We start from the raw sequence: 11,431 nt of genomic DNA, 5'->3' as shown, positions 1-11,431 counted from the left end.
CGAGCACTACTGAATGTAGCTCAAAAAGAAATACCTCAATCTTGAAGCTACATCCATCAGCAGCTACTATGTCTTCTGCTGCAAGGCAATGTGCTTATTATGAATATGCAAGGCAAAGAAATAGGTATACGGAGCTTAAGCTTTGATGTCAAATCAAAATGACTGGAGGCCATGGGTAGATATACAAATAATATATGAAAGGAGCAGAATGGGTAGTACAAAAAGGCAGCAGTCGGTGGAATTAAGCTTCTTGATTTCTAGTTTGATACACAAATCGTACGGCTCACTCCTAGAATCATTCACGATCATCACAATATAACCAAAGTATATATATATATATATATATATACTCCAAAAACAAAGTGAAACCTCCAAGCCTGCGCTGATAGCTTTCACATGGACTCCAGAGACCGATCAGGCAAACTTGGTTTGTCCAAGGGAACGTTAATGACCGATGCCCTTGTGTGGTGGAACAGGATGATCAATGGCTGAACCCATTCTTCCAGAAACACCCCTTTCTGCAACACAACGAATACAGTCACTCATCCATATTTCAACAACACCAACAAACATGAGCAACAGTTGCAAATTTGAACATTGCTACGAAACTACGATCAGGAAATTTGCATTCAATATGCCACAGAAGATAAGTCCATACACAAATGTATTAAAATTATGTATTTAGTCTGTATATGTAGCAACAGACCAGCTCTCAACCAAATATTCGACAAGCAAAAGAGTAGTTCTTTTTGGATCTTATAAATCACCCCATCACTTTTGTGGTAGAAGATTAAGGGCTTTTGGATGTGGTAGTACTATTAATGCTTTAAACAAAACCAAATGTTTTTTGGTAAAACACCTGTTGGGGATGATGTTTGCATGCAGCTTGGTGGGCTGTCTCTTGAGTGGCTACTGGCCGTACTGTTCTTGTTGCTGCTGCTGCTGTTGTCCTTCCATCCAATATCATTCATTAAATTTAGCCCAGGCTGCTTCTTGTTGTTGTTGTTGCATCCACTTGGGGTAGTGGACGACTGAAGAACCTCTGCTAAAGGACCCCCTATACCCATGGGGTTTCCCCAAGCTGTGGGAACCCAGTTGGCCTGATGATGATGGTGGTGGTGGTGTTGGCCATGGGTTTGTCGATGACGTTCTTCTACATTCATATTCATGCCTACTGCAAGACCCATTTCGATAGGATCCACGCCCACTGGATCGCTGCCATCCCCAGACATAGATAATTTCAGAGAGGTGAGCGATAATTTGCGACGAGGAGATGAACTGGTGTTCGCTGCTGAGAAATTAGAGGACGGCACAGGAATCGATATGGAGAGCTGGGTTGTTGAAGAACTACGGTTCGACGCTTCCTCTTCTACGTCGGTCGCCCATGGATTTCTTGATCTGGGCCACTCATCGAAGAAATGACGCAGAGGCTGCTCTTCCGGCTCTCGCATCGCTTCCTGCACTCTCCCGTAATCTGTGCTCAGAAATGAATGTTGCTGTCGTTGATGCTGCTGCTCATGGGGATTTATGTGAATAGTGGCAACTTGGTTTCCCTCGCTCACAGTGCCGAGGCTTTGGCCAAGAAGAGTCCTTAGCTGCGGGCTGGAACTGTACTGCATCAGGGAGTCATGGCTGTTGCCTTTTGACTGTGGGATATGAGGCACTGCTGCCTTGGACGCCACCATGAATCGCCATTGATTGTTGATGGTGTTGCTGCTGGCGGAAGGCTCAGAAAACAAAAGGTTCTCATCCATTTCTCCAACTTTCATCCCATTTTCATACCTAAAAAAGGCCCAGAACTGTAATTAAAATTACTTTAGGTCGTAGACATGACGGAAAGAATAGAAGACGCTAGAGCTTAGGTTTTTTACCTACTTCTGCTGCTACACTAGGTTCAATAAACGCAATGCTACAAGACAAATAAATATTACGAGATTTCCATTGCAAACGACATAAAGGCATTTCCAGTATAGTTCTCCTTTCTAGTGCGTATCAAGGAGGTAGGAATGTTTCTTTTTTAGGATTGTATAATTGCACTTCCATTCCTATTAATTTTCTTGATCGTTTTTGGGGATTGGAATATTATTTATACTTGTACTCATGAATTACGCTCCTCCATTTTTGCTTGTCAGCACTGGACTAGGATAGTAGGTTGAATGGTTTGTGAGCATTTACTTCAGGATTAAATTAAATGAACTCTCTATTCTAATAATGTAATTACCGTGGGTGTGCACCAAATGTACGAGGGTTTTTGCAGGAAGCCTTAGAGAAGAAAATAACGCTATCCGTAATCACGTGTTTACCTGTAATCTTTGTTTCCCATAGCAGACGGTGATGATGATGATGCTGTTACTGCTCCGGCAGGTGACTGCAATGGGTACTGTTGAATCTGGCTCCCGCTGCCAGTGAAAGACAAATTTTTCGTCCCCAAAAGAGGATGACCAGGTTGGTGTTTCTGCAGCGAGTTAACTGAGATTGAAGGGCGTGCGAGGACGTTGCTGGTGGCGGCCACACTTAAGGAAGAGGGGGCAGTCGCAGAAGAGGAATTGGTTTGAGAAGTGACGGCGGCAGTGTGGCCTTCCACAGGCTTTCTTGAACGATGACGGCCCCTATGCATGTGGCGTTCGCAGTACTTTTGGTCCGGAACGACGTCTCTGGAGCAACGCCATTTCTTACCGTCTGTTCTCCGACATCTTCCCGGTTCTGGATCCATGTTGCCAGCGAATCCCATGTGGAACGAACTCCACGGCGCGACTGCCATAACATAAAATGCCTGTCAGCTTCAAATAAAGCTTTTATTATTTACAGAACCGACCTGTAATAAACTTGACTATTGCACTTACGAGTGGGGGGAAGATGATGATGATGAGGAGGAGGAAGCGGAGGAGATCTTTGGGGAAGAGAAAGCAAACTTTTCCGAATAGGAATGATAAGCTCAGGCGGCACGGGGACACAGGCCATCATGTACTTGAAAATCAACGCCTGGTGTTCCAGTTCCTGCCACTGCGCTGGACTGAAGGGAGGACGTACTCCTGTTCTTACAACATGCATTCCTCCCAGTCCCGTTTCCATTCCGCCGGTGTCCCTTCTTCCCATTGCCATTGACGACACAGGCATCCCTGCAATAATATTACAAACAGACACACACACACGCAGAATCAAAAAGTGAATCTCATACCGCGCCTTAAAAGCTTCGACTGCAAAGCTCGTGAAATGACGGTCAATTATCGTGACGGGGGTCATTAATTTGCCATGCGCGGACTAAATTTTATTGTTTCCTATGCATGTGAACAAAACCAATTTTATTGTTTCCTACGCATGTGAACAAAACCAATTTGCGGGCGGTGCCGGTGTTATGAACGACAAGGGAGCATGTGTAAAATTAAATGTATCTACCCCAAAGATTTGGCTACAATCGCACGCCACCATCTGAACGTCAAACGGAGTGCCCTTGCCAGCAATACCGTACGGCCGTGGGGTAAGAGCATTATTATGGAATTTCAAACGACAGACAGATTGATTACCTGCAGGAGGAGGTGTATAGAAGGCGCGCAGGAGGCTGGGCCTTGCATCTGTTGTTGTTGTTGTTGTTGCCGATAAGACCGGGTCGTTGCTTCGGAGGAGGAGTCTGGAGTCGGAAGAAATAGTGCTGCTGCCGTCATTGTTCAACATGCTTCTCTCGGAGGAAGCGTATGAGGGAGCCAAACGGGGACGGCCTTCTGACAAGAGACAGGCGCTGCTGTTGTCGCTGCCGCTTCTGTTACGTAGTACTGGAAGATGATGATCGCTGGCACTGGCACCACTGCCAATCGCACTGGCACTGTCCATCTGGATTTGCATTTTCTGCGCCCGGCAGACAAATGGGGCATACCCATCCGTTCGACCTATCTTCGTGGGACCTCCTATTCTGCCACTCCTGTAATCGTCCAACTCCACTCCCACCTCCATTTCGGAACCTGCCCCGCACCGCTGCATTCCAGGACTGATCGACGACACTAACATCATGCCCCCCAAACCTGGCACCCTCAGTCGGTGTTGTTCCGTCGCCAATCCACACAACAGATTGTTGCTGCTGCTGCTACTGCTGCTTCGCCCCCTCTCTACCTCGCCCAAGTTTTGTGTACCAGAATAATTATCCATATAACCTAATGAAAAACACACCACATCACTCCTCCGACAGGATGACAGGATTCCCTTCAGCACTCTCGCATTAGATATGTATTCCTGCAACTTTCTGCGTCTCGCAGAACAAACCCAATCGCCGCTGTACGGGATAATGGAAGCGCCGAAATAAAGCTGCCCGGACCTCCAGCATCAACTGCCTACTGCTCGGATTTGTGCGATTGTTCTTCTTCTGATGCGTGCGAGTGGCACTTGTGCCCCGATCGGCAATACATAAGTGGGAAGAAGATCAGAATTTGATTTGGCACCACTATCCCTTCCTCCACCTTTCCATCAACATCAATGTCAAACCCTAACCAGACATATTTTCCAGAACGGAACACAATTTAATAAAAAAGAAATTAATAATACAACTGTCACTTTACAGTAACAATGCTGCTTCCATTTCTTCCACAACTAGTACTCCACCCATCACACATCATATCATATCACCTCACCTCACTTCTTTGCCAAAGTAGCAAGATACCCTCACTTCACCCTGCCACTCCCTCCTTTTCCAACCTATTATCCTTTTACCAAAAGTCATACTTGCCACTACCACCACTATACATCAATTTAAATAACCTAAACCTAAACCTAAAGATTAATCATAGTTATGAGGAGTAATCATTTATTTATTTATTTGTTCATGGCACTGCAATAGGCCGATGCCTATCTAAGGAGGAGTGACCAGCAGCTTGGAGATGATAATGATGATGGTGGCGGCAGAGCGCGGCGCCGGACACAAGAGTTGATTCCGAGCACGCCACGTGTACTACACCCGTACACGCCAAATCTAGCCACATCTTAAACTCAATACTCTCCCTTAACCGCGGTAAGAGTTGAATGAATGGATAAAAACTCCTCAGCGTCGATACGTACTACGCAGTTCACCGGCGGTGGAAGGGGCCGTGCCCGTTCTCCTTCCGTTGGCTGCAGGAGGTGGCGGGGGCAGCGAGGAAGGCAAAGAGTGGGTTCACCGTTGGTTCACATTGTGAAAAGCAAAGTTGCAGAGGCAGGAGTAGAGTAGTAGTAGTAGGACCACCACCAAGAAGAAGAAGATGATATATATATATATTAGTACAATACCTCATGCGTGCTGGTCGTTTTCTACGACCCGCTTTACCCATTTCCCTCTACCTACTTTACCTCGCTTTATTTCTCCACTCTACAGTAAATAGTAAATGCTGTGTCTCCTGTCCCGCACCTGGGAGAACGAGCCAAGCCCCACATTTTCCTATCATGTGGTCCCTACCCCTGCACTGTATCGCATTCGCACTGCACCTCCCTTTACTTTAGAAGCTATGCCTATTTCCCTTCCTGCCACCGGACCTCTCCCGAAAACCCACGGGGAAGCGATGATTTTTTTTTATCGCCGAAATGTACACCGGAAATCAGAGGTTTACTCGGGGAAATCCCGACAGTCGGCACTGCTGGCGGATATCCGAAACGGCCTTCATTTTCATATTGGAAGGAGGGAAGGAAAGGAAAGGAAAGGAAAGGAAAGGTACTGCGGACAAAGATGTGTTGTGTTGGATATTGGGCAAATGGGTGGCAATGCCTCTCCTTTTTTCCTACGTGTCAAATGGAAACCAAAGCTGATATCTTCGTAAATGCCATTGGAATTCATAAATAGACAGGTGGATGGGATGGACTAAAGTATAATATTATGTTATGCCCCCCTTCTCCCTGTAAATGAGAGAAAGGAAGGGGTTATCATTCCCAATGCCCACTCTAACTAAATACTGCACACTCCACTCTCTAAACCACACCATGATGATCACACCCATCCCAATGTACACTCTTGCAATTTGTGGCAGTATTTGCATTTATGCCCATGAATAATAGAGCATCCCCAAAAATTAGTTAGAAAGACAAGGAGAAACCTTGACCCACCTTTTCCCAAAGCACACCCATAGATTTAGGAAATCAAGTTTCCATGAAATTGATATAAAAATTGAAGCAAAGTAGCAATCCAAAGTATTGTGAATATTCCAAGTCCATATCAAAGTTGCATGCAAGAGTTTCAGGTTCCTTAAGAAGCCCCATGTGCCCTCTCTTGTCAACATACAACTCTTTTCTATATAATTAATACATGCAATTAGGAGAAATATCACATGCACCTAATTCACGTGCTGATGTGCCATCGTTAAACTTCAAAATATATTATAAAATTAAACTTGTTGAGGTGAAGATATGATTATGAATGTTACTTCTTCACTTTATTTAATATTTCTTAATCATAGAAATGTAAGCTTAGACTTTTCCTTTATGGATAAGTACTTATCTATCATATCTAATACTTAAAATATTGTTTATAATATCATTAAATATATACGAGAAGAATGGTTCACACAATTTCAATCATTAAGATGGGAAGATTTATTGAAATTCAATTTCACAATTCCATTAATGTTTCTTTCATCTCAAACACATAACCCTCTTCCACATCCATTTAAATATCCGTGTAAACATTAACTCAAAACTTGAAAACCAGTGGTGCTCACAACCTTCATTATAACAACAAAAATGAATAGAGTAATTTATTGAAATATTTTCATTGCTTTTTTATTATAATAACAAAAATTAATATTATAACAACAACAATGAATTAATATTATAACAACAACAATGAATAGAGGTAGAGGTAGAGGTCATTTATTGAAACAATCGTGGTTTCTTTTTTCTCTCTCAATTGGTTAAGTTAGGATGAGTATATTTGTTGGGTTGAATCTGAAAATATTATAAAACATTTTATATTTTACAAATAACTTTTACTCTCAAATATTATTTGAAAAAAAATTATCATTTAATAATACTAAATTTCATATTAACTAATTAATTTATATTCCATTTTATATTCATCACTTACACATTATTTTATAAAATTACAAAATATTTTTTATTAATAAATATAATTTTAATTTAATTTATTAAAATAATAATTATTAATAATAAATATTCATTTTTTTGGAAGATCAACCAGAGGAGACCTGATTCTAGGGTTCAACAAAGGAAGTGGCAGAGGTAAACAGAAAACCAAGGGTTCAACAAAGGAAGTGGCAGAGGTAAACAGAAAACCATGGAAGCGCAGGGATGAGGGAGCTCCACTCCCTCCTACAGTAATGTAGTTTCAAATAGAGGAAGTGCAGGGAGAAAGAACAAGCCTCCACACTCCTCGGAGGACAAGACAAAAAATACTGAAACCCAGACGGCGGAAGGCAGCAATACCCATGCAGAGCAAGGGACCCACGAGAAAGACCGACACGAGAAGATAGCAGAAGACAAAGGTCAGGGAACAGAGAATAGAACCAAGATGGGGCCTTGTAAACCCAAGACCAATACTAAACCGCGGGTAATATTGAATGATCCAGCTCTGCAAGAGCACAGGGATCATATGGCAAACTATGCTATAATATGCAAGTTTATGGGAATCTAGCCGACAGAGAAAGCGTTATACACTTGGATAAAATACAACTAGAAACCAAAAGGGGAGTTAAATATACATCTTGGATCCAAAGGTTTTTTTACAATGGTGTTTACGAATATGGAGGACAGAGATTTGATTTTTGAAGGAGGACCATACTTTTATGCAATAGCTGGTCTATATATGCGGCCATGGACGATGAACTTTGTGCCGGAGCAAGAAACATTCACATCAGTATCGGTATGGATCAAACTCTACTCCTTACCTTTAGATTATTGGATGCCAGAGTCTTTAAAAGCTATAGGTAATAAATTAGGTCTTTTTTTTTAAGATTTCAGAGGCAACACTACGAGGTAAGTATACCTCCTATGCTCGTATATGTGTGGAGATGGACCTATCAGGAGCTCTTCCAAATGAGGTCATTCTAGAAGTCTATGATGAGGAATGGGTTCAGACAGTTGACTATGAGCATATCCCGTTCAGATGTCGCAAATGTCATGAGCATGGACACCTATTCAGAGATTGTCCTCTTAATAAAAGAGAGGAATACCTAAACACTAGTAAAGAAAAAGACCATACAGGTTTTACTAAAGTGGGAGGAAAAGGGAAAGGAGGGGGAAGGAAGATACAAAAGAATCCCAATGATAACAAAACAAGAAGTCACAATAGATTTGAGATCTTAGAAGAAAGAGAAGAAGATGAGGGCAATCAAAGGAAAACGAAGAATCAAGCAGGAAGGGGGAAAGGAAAAGAGACCAGCATGGAGTTCACTCAGGAACAAAATGAACACACAACAGACCCATTGAGTACCATGGAAACAGAAAAAGACCATGAAATGACTCAAAGTGAAAGTGGTATAGAGGACCAAGACGTACAGGAGATCCTGGAAAGGGAGAACCTAGAGTTAGAAAAGTTTCTAGAACGATGAGAAAACCTGGGAATAAACTCCATACCATAAGAGGAAGTTAACAAGGTACAACAGATATTCCTTAATAAGTCACACCAAAAAGTTGTAGGAGTCAAAAGGGGATAGGACAACCAGGAAAACAAAGGGGCTTCCTCAATAGGATTAATAACAGGAAAATTGACAAAAAACCTAGGCAGGAAGAGAGGAAGAAAGAGACAGAAAGAATTGCTGCTAGAGTGTGGCAAACTCATGATTGACTCAGGAAGGATGAAAGACCTTTCCAGTTACTCCTTCAAAACCCCACCTCAATGAAGATCACAACTTGGAACATTAGAGGACTTGGGAGTAGAAGAAAATAGAGGAATCTAAGCAATAGGATCAAAGAGGAAAAACCTAACATAGTGTTTATACAGGAAACAAAATGCTAAGTGGAGAAGGTCAGAGAAAAACATAGCAACTGGCTAAATAGATATGAATATCTTGAAGTAAAGGCAAATAAATTTGCTGGTGGCATTCTCACTCTATGGGATCCTTAGAAATTTGGTATGCTTGACGCGGAGGTGTCCAGACACCACCTTTCTTTAATAATCCAACCTGTAGGTGACAAGCAGTGTTACATGATCACCAATGTCTATGGTCCTCAACCAGTGGAGGACAAACTTTGGCTCCTCACTACACTGGAGGATATGAAAAAGAGATATCAAGCTTTACCCTGGATTCTAGGGGGAGATTTTAACATGATAAAATCACTCACGGAGAAGAAAGGGGGAACTAGAACACTTGGTAGGGATTCAGTTGCCTTCTAGAACTTTCTCACCAATATGAAACTGGTAGATATGGACACTAGCAATGGTATTTTCACTTGGAATAACAAAAGAGGGGGCTCTACCCAAGTAGCCTCAAAATTAGACAGATTTATTATCTCAGAGGAACTTCTACTCATGGGGAGTGGCCTGACAACATTCATCCTTCCTTTTGGTGGTTCAGACCACTGGCCCATCCAATTGGAAGCTTCTCTAATTAGTAAACCAAGGAATAGCCCCTTCAGGTTTGAGAACGTTTGGCTCACACACTCAAATTTCCTCACAAACGTTGAAAAATGGTGGAAAGAAGAGCTACACTTGCAAGGTACAAAGATGTTCCTTCTACATCGCAGGCTCAAACACATTAAAGGCAGACTCAAAGAGTGGAATAAAAATGAATTTGGGAATATCTTCAAAGCTAAAGGAGAAGTGGAAAGGAAACTGAAGGAAATAAACCAAATTCTTGTCACAAAAGGCTACAGTGAGGAAAGGAAAGAGATAGCAGAGTCACTTCAGTATGAATGGGAAAACAAATGTCTACAAGAGGAAATATTCTGGAGACAGAAACCTAGAGTCCAATGGATTAAGGAAGGGGAGCGAAACACCAAATTCTTTCACAAATCCACAATAGCTCACAGAAACAACAATAGAATTGTGAAACCTACATATCATCATGGTGTAGAAAGAAACACTCATGAAGAGATGGAAGAGGTTCTAATCCAGCATTTTCAAAGCATTGCAGAGGAAACTACAACAAATAAATTACAGTTTACGGAAAAATTTACACAGTACATTCCTAAACTGGTCTCCAGAGAAGATAATTACAATCTCAATAGACCAGTGACAGAGGAAGAGCTTGAGGAAGTCATCACATAGATGCACAATGGGAAAGCTCCAGGCTTGGATGGCTTCAATGTGGACTTTTTCAAGACATGTTGGAGGATTGTAAAGCATGATATTCTGGAGGTAGTGGAAGACTCACGTAGATCTAAAAAAGTCTTGAGGGCGCTCAATGAATCTTTCATAGCCTTAATCCCCAAACAGGAAAAGGCCACCTCTTTAGACAGATTTAGACCTATAGCATTATGCAATGTGGTGTACAAAATAATATCCAAAATAATTGCCAACAGACTCAAACCACTCCTCCCAACCCTGGTGTCAGAGGAGCAAACGGGCTATGTGGAAGGAAGACAAATTCTTGATAACATAATTCAAGCACATGAAGTGGTTCATTCACTCATCACCAATAAGCAGGTAGGGATGATAATTCAGCTGGACATAGCGAAAGCCTATGATAAGCTTAGCTGGACGTACATAAGAGTAGTTCTAAAAGCATATGGCTTCGACTATAATTGGATTAAGTGGGTCATGGCTCTAGTTACCACTGCTAGCTATTCAATTCTTCTCAATGGCTCCCCCTCCAAAACCTTCAAGCCTACAAGAGGTCTCAGGCAAGGTGATCCTCTTTCCCCTTTCCTTTTCATTTTAATGATGGAAGGGTTAGGTAGAGCAATCAGTTCTGCTAAGGCGGAAGGAAGAATTCAAGGTCTGAGACTCACTCGAGGCGGGGACACGGTGACACATCAGCAATTTGTGGATGATACCATGCTTCAAGGCACACCTACAGTCAAGGAAGCCAAAGCATTCAAGCTAATTCTGCATGAGTTTGCTATGGCAGCAGGTACTGAGGTAAGTCTTACTAAATCAAATATTTTCTTTTTCAATACTGATATATCGATTCAAAGAAATATTTCTAGAATTTTGGGCTTTCAGAGAGATTCATTGCCCTCGAAGTATCTGGGAGTTCCCCTCACTGATAAACCGTTGCACAAGGACATCTAGGAGCCTGTTTTAAATAAATTGAAAGAAAAAATCAACAAGTGGACAAACAGAGCCCTAAACCTAGCAGGGAGGTTGATTCTCACTAAGGCTATCCTCCAAACCATCCCTATCTATATGTAATCAGCCATTCCAACACCAACTGGGGTCAGTATTCAAATACGAAACATTCAAAGAGACTTTCTCTGGGGGAAAGGTGAAGAAAAGAAGAAATGGGCCCTAGTGGCGTGGGAAAGGGTATGCAAACCTAAATCCCATGGTGGCCTGGGTCTACATGACCCAGAAATTCTAAAC

At 42.1% G+C, this 11,431-nt stretch overlaps 1 protein-coding gene across 1 annotated transcript; it reads right to left on the bottom strand.

The window, feature by feature from the left end:
- Positions 1 to 335: 335 nt before the first annotated feature.
- LOC149191605 (uncharacterized) lies at positions 336 to 4,689 on the bottom strand. Its single transcript, XM_089404358.1, has 5 exons — positions 3,525 to 4,689; positions 2,844 to 3,119; positions 2,304 to 2,754; positions 860 to 1,782; positions 336 to 518 (listed from the first exon to the last, which is right to left on the bottom strand). The coding sequence occupies exons 1-5, from the start codon at positions 4,138 to 4,140 to the stop codon at positions 445 to 447; spliced, it is 2,340 nt and encodes a 779-aa protein (XP_089260484.1). The 5' UTR covers positions 4,141 to 4,689; the 3' UTR covers positions 336 to 444.
- Between the last annotated feature and the right edge of the window lie 6,742 nt (positions 4,690 to 11,431).

Source organism: Pinus tabuliformis, chromosome 2_2 (genome assembly GCF_031772625.1).
Source record: "Pinus tabuliformis cultivar Carrire ecotype Pingquan chromosome 2_2, CPIR1, whole genome shotgun sequence".
Classification (NCBI taxonomy): domain Eukaryota; kingdom Viridiplantae; phylum Streptophyta; class Pinopsida; order Pinales; family Pinaceae; genus Pinus; species Pinus tabuliformis.
This window is presented reverse-complemented; position numbering and strand designations above follow the sequence as displayed.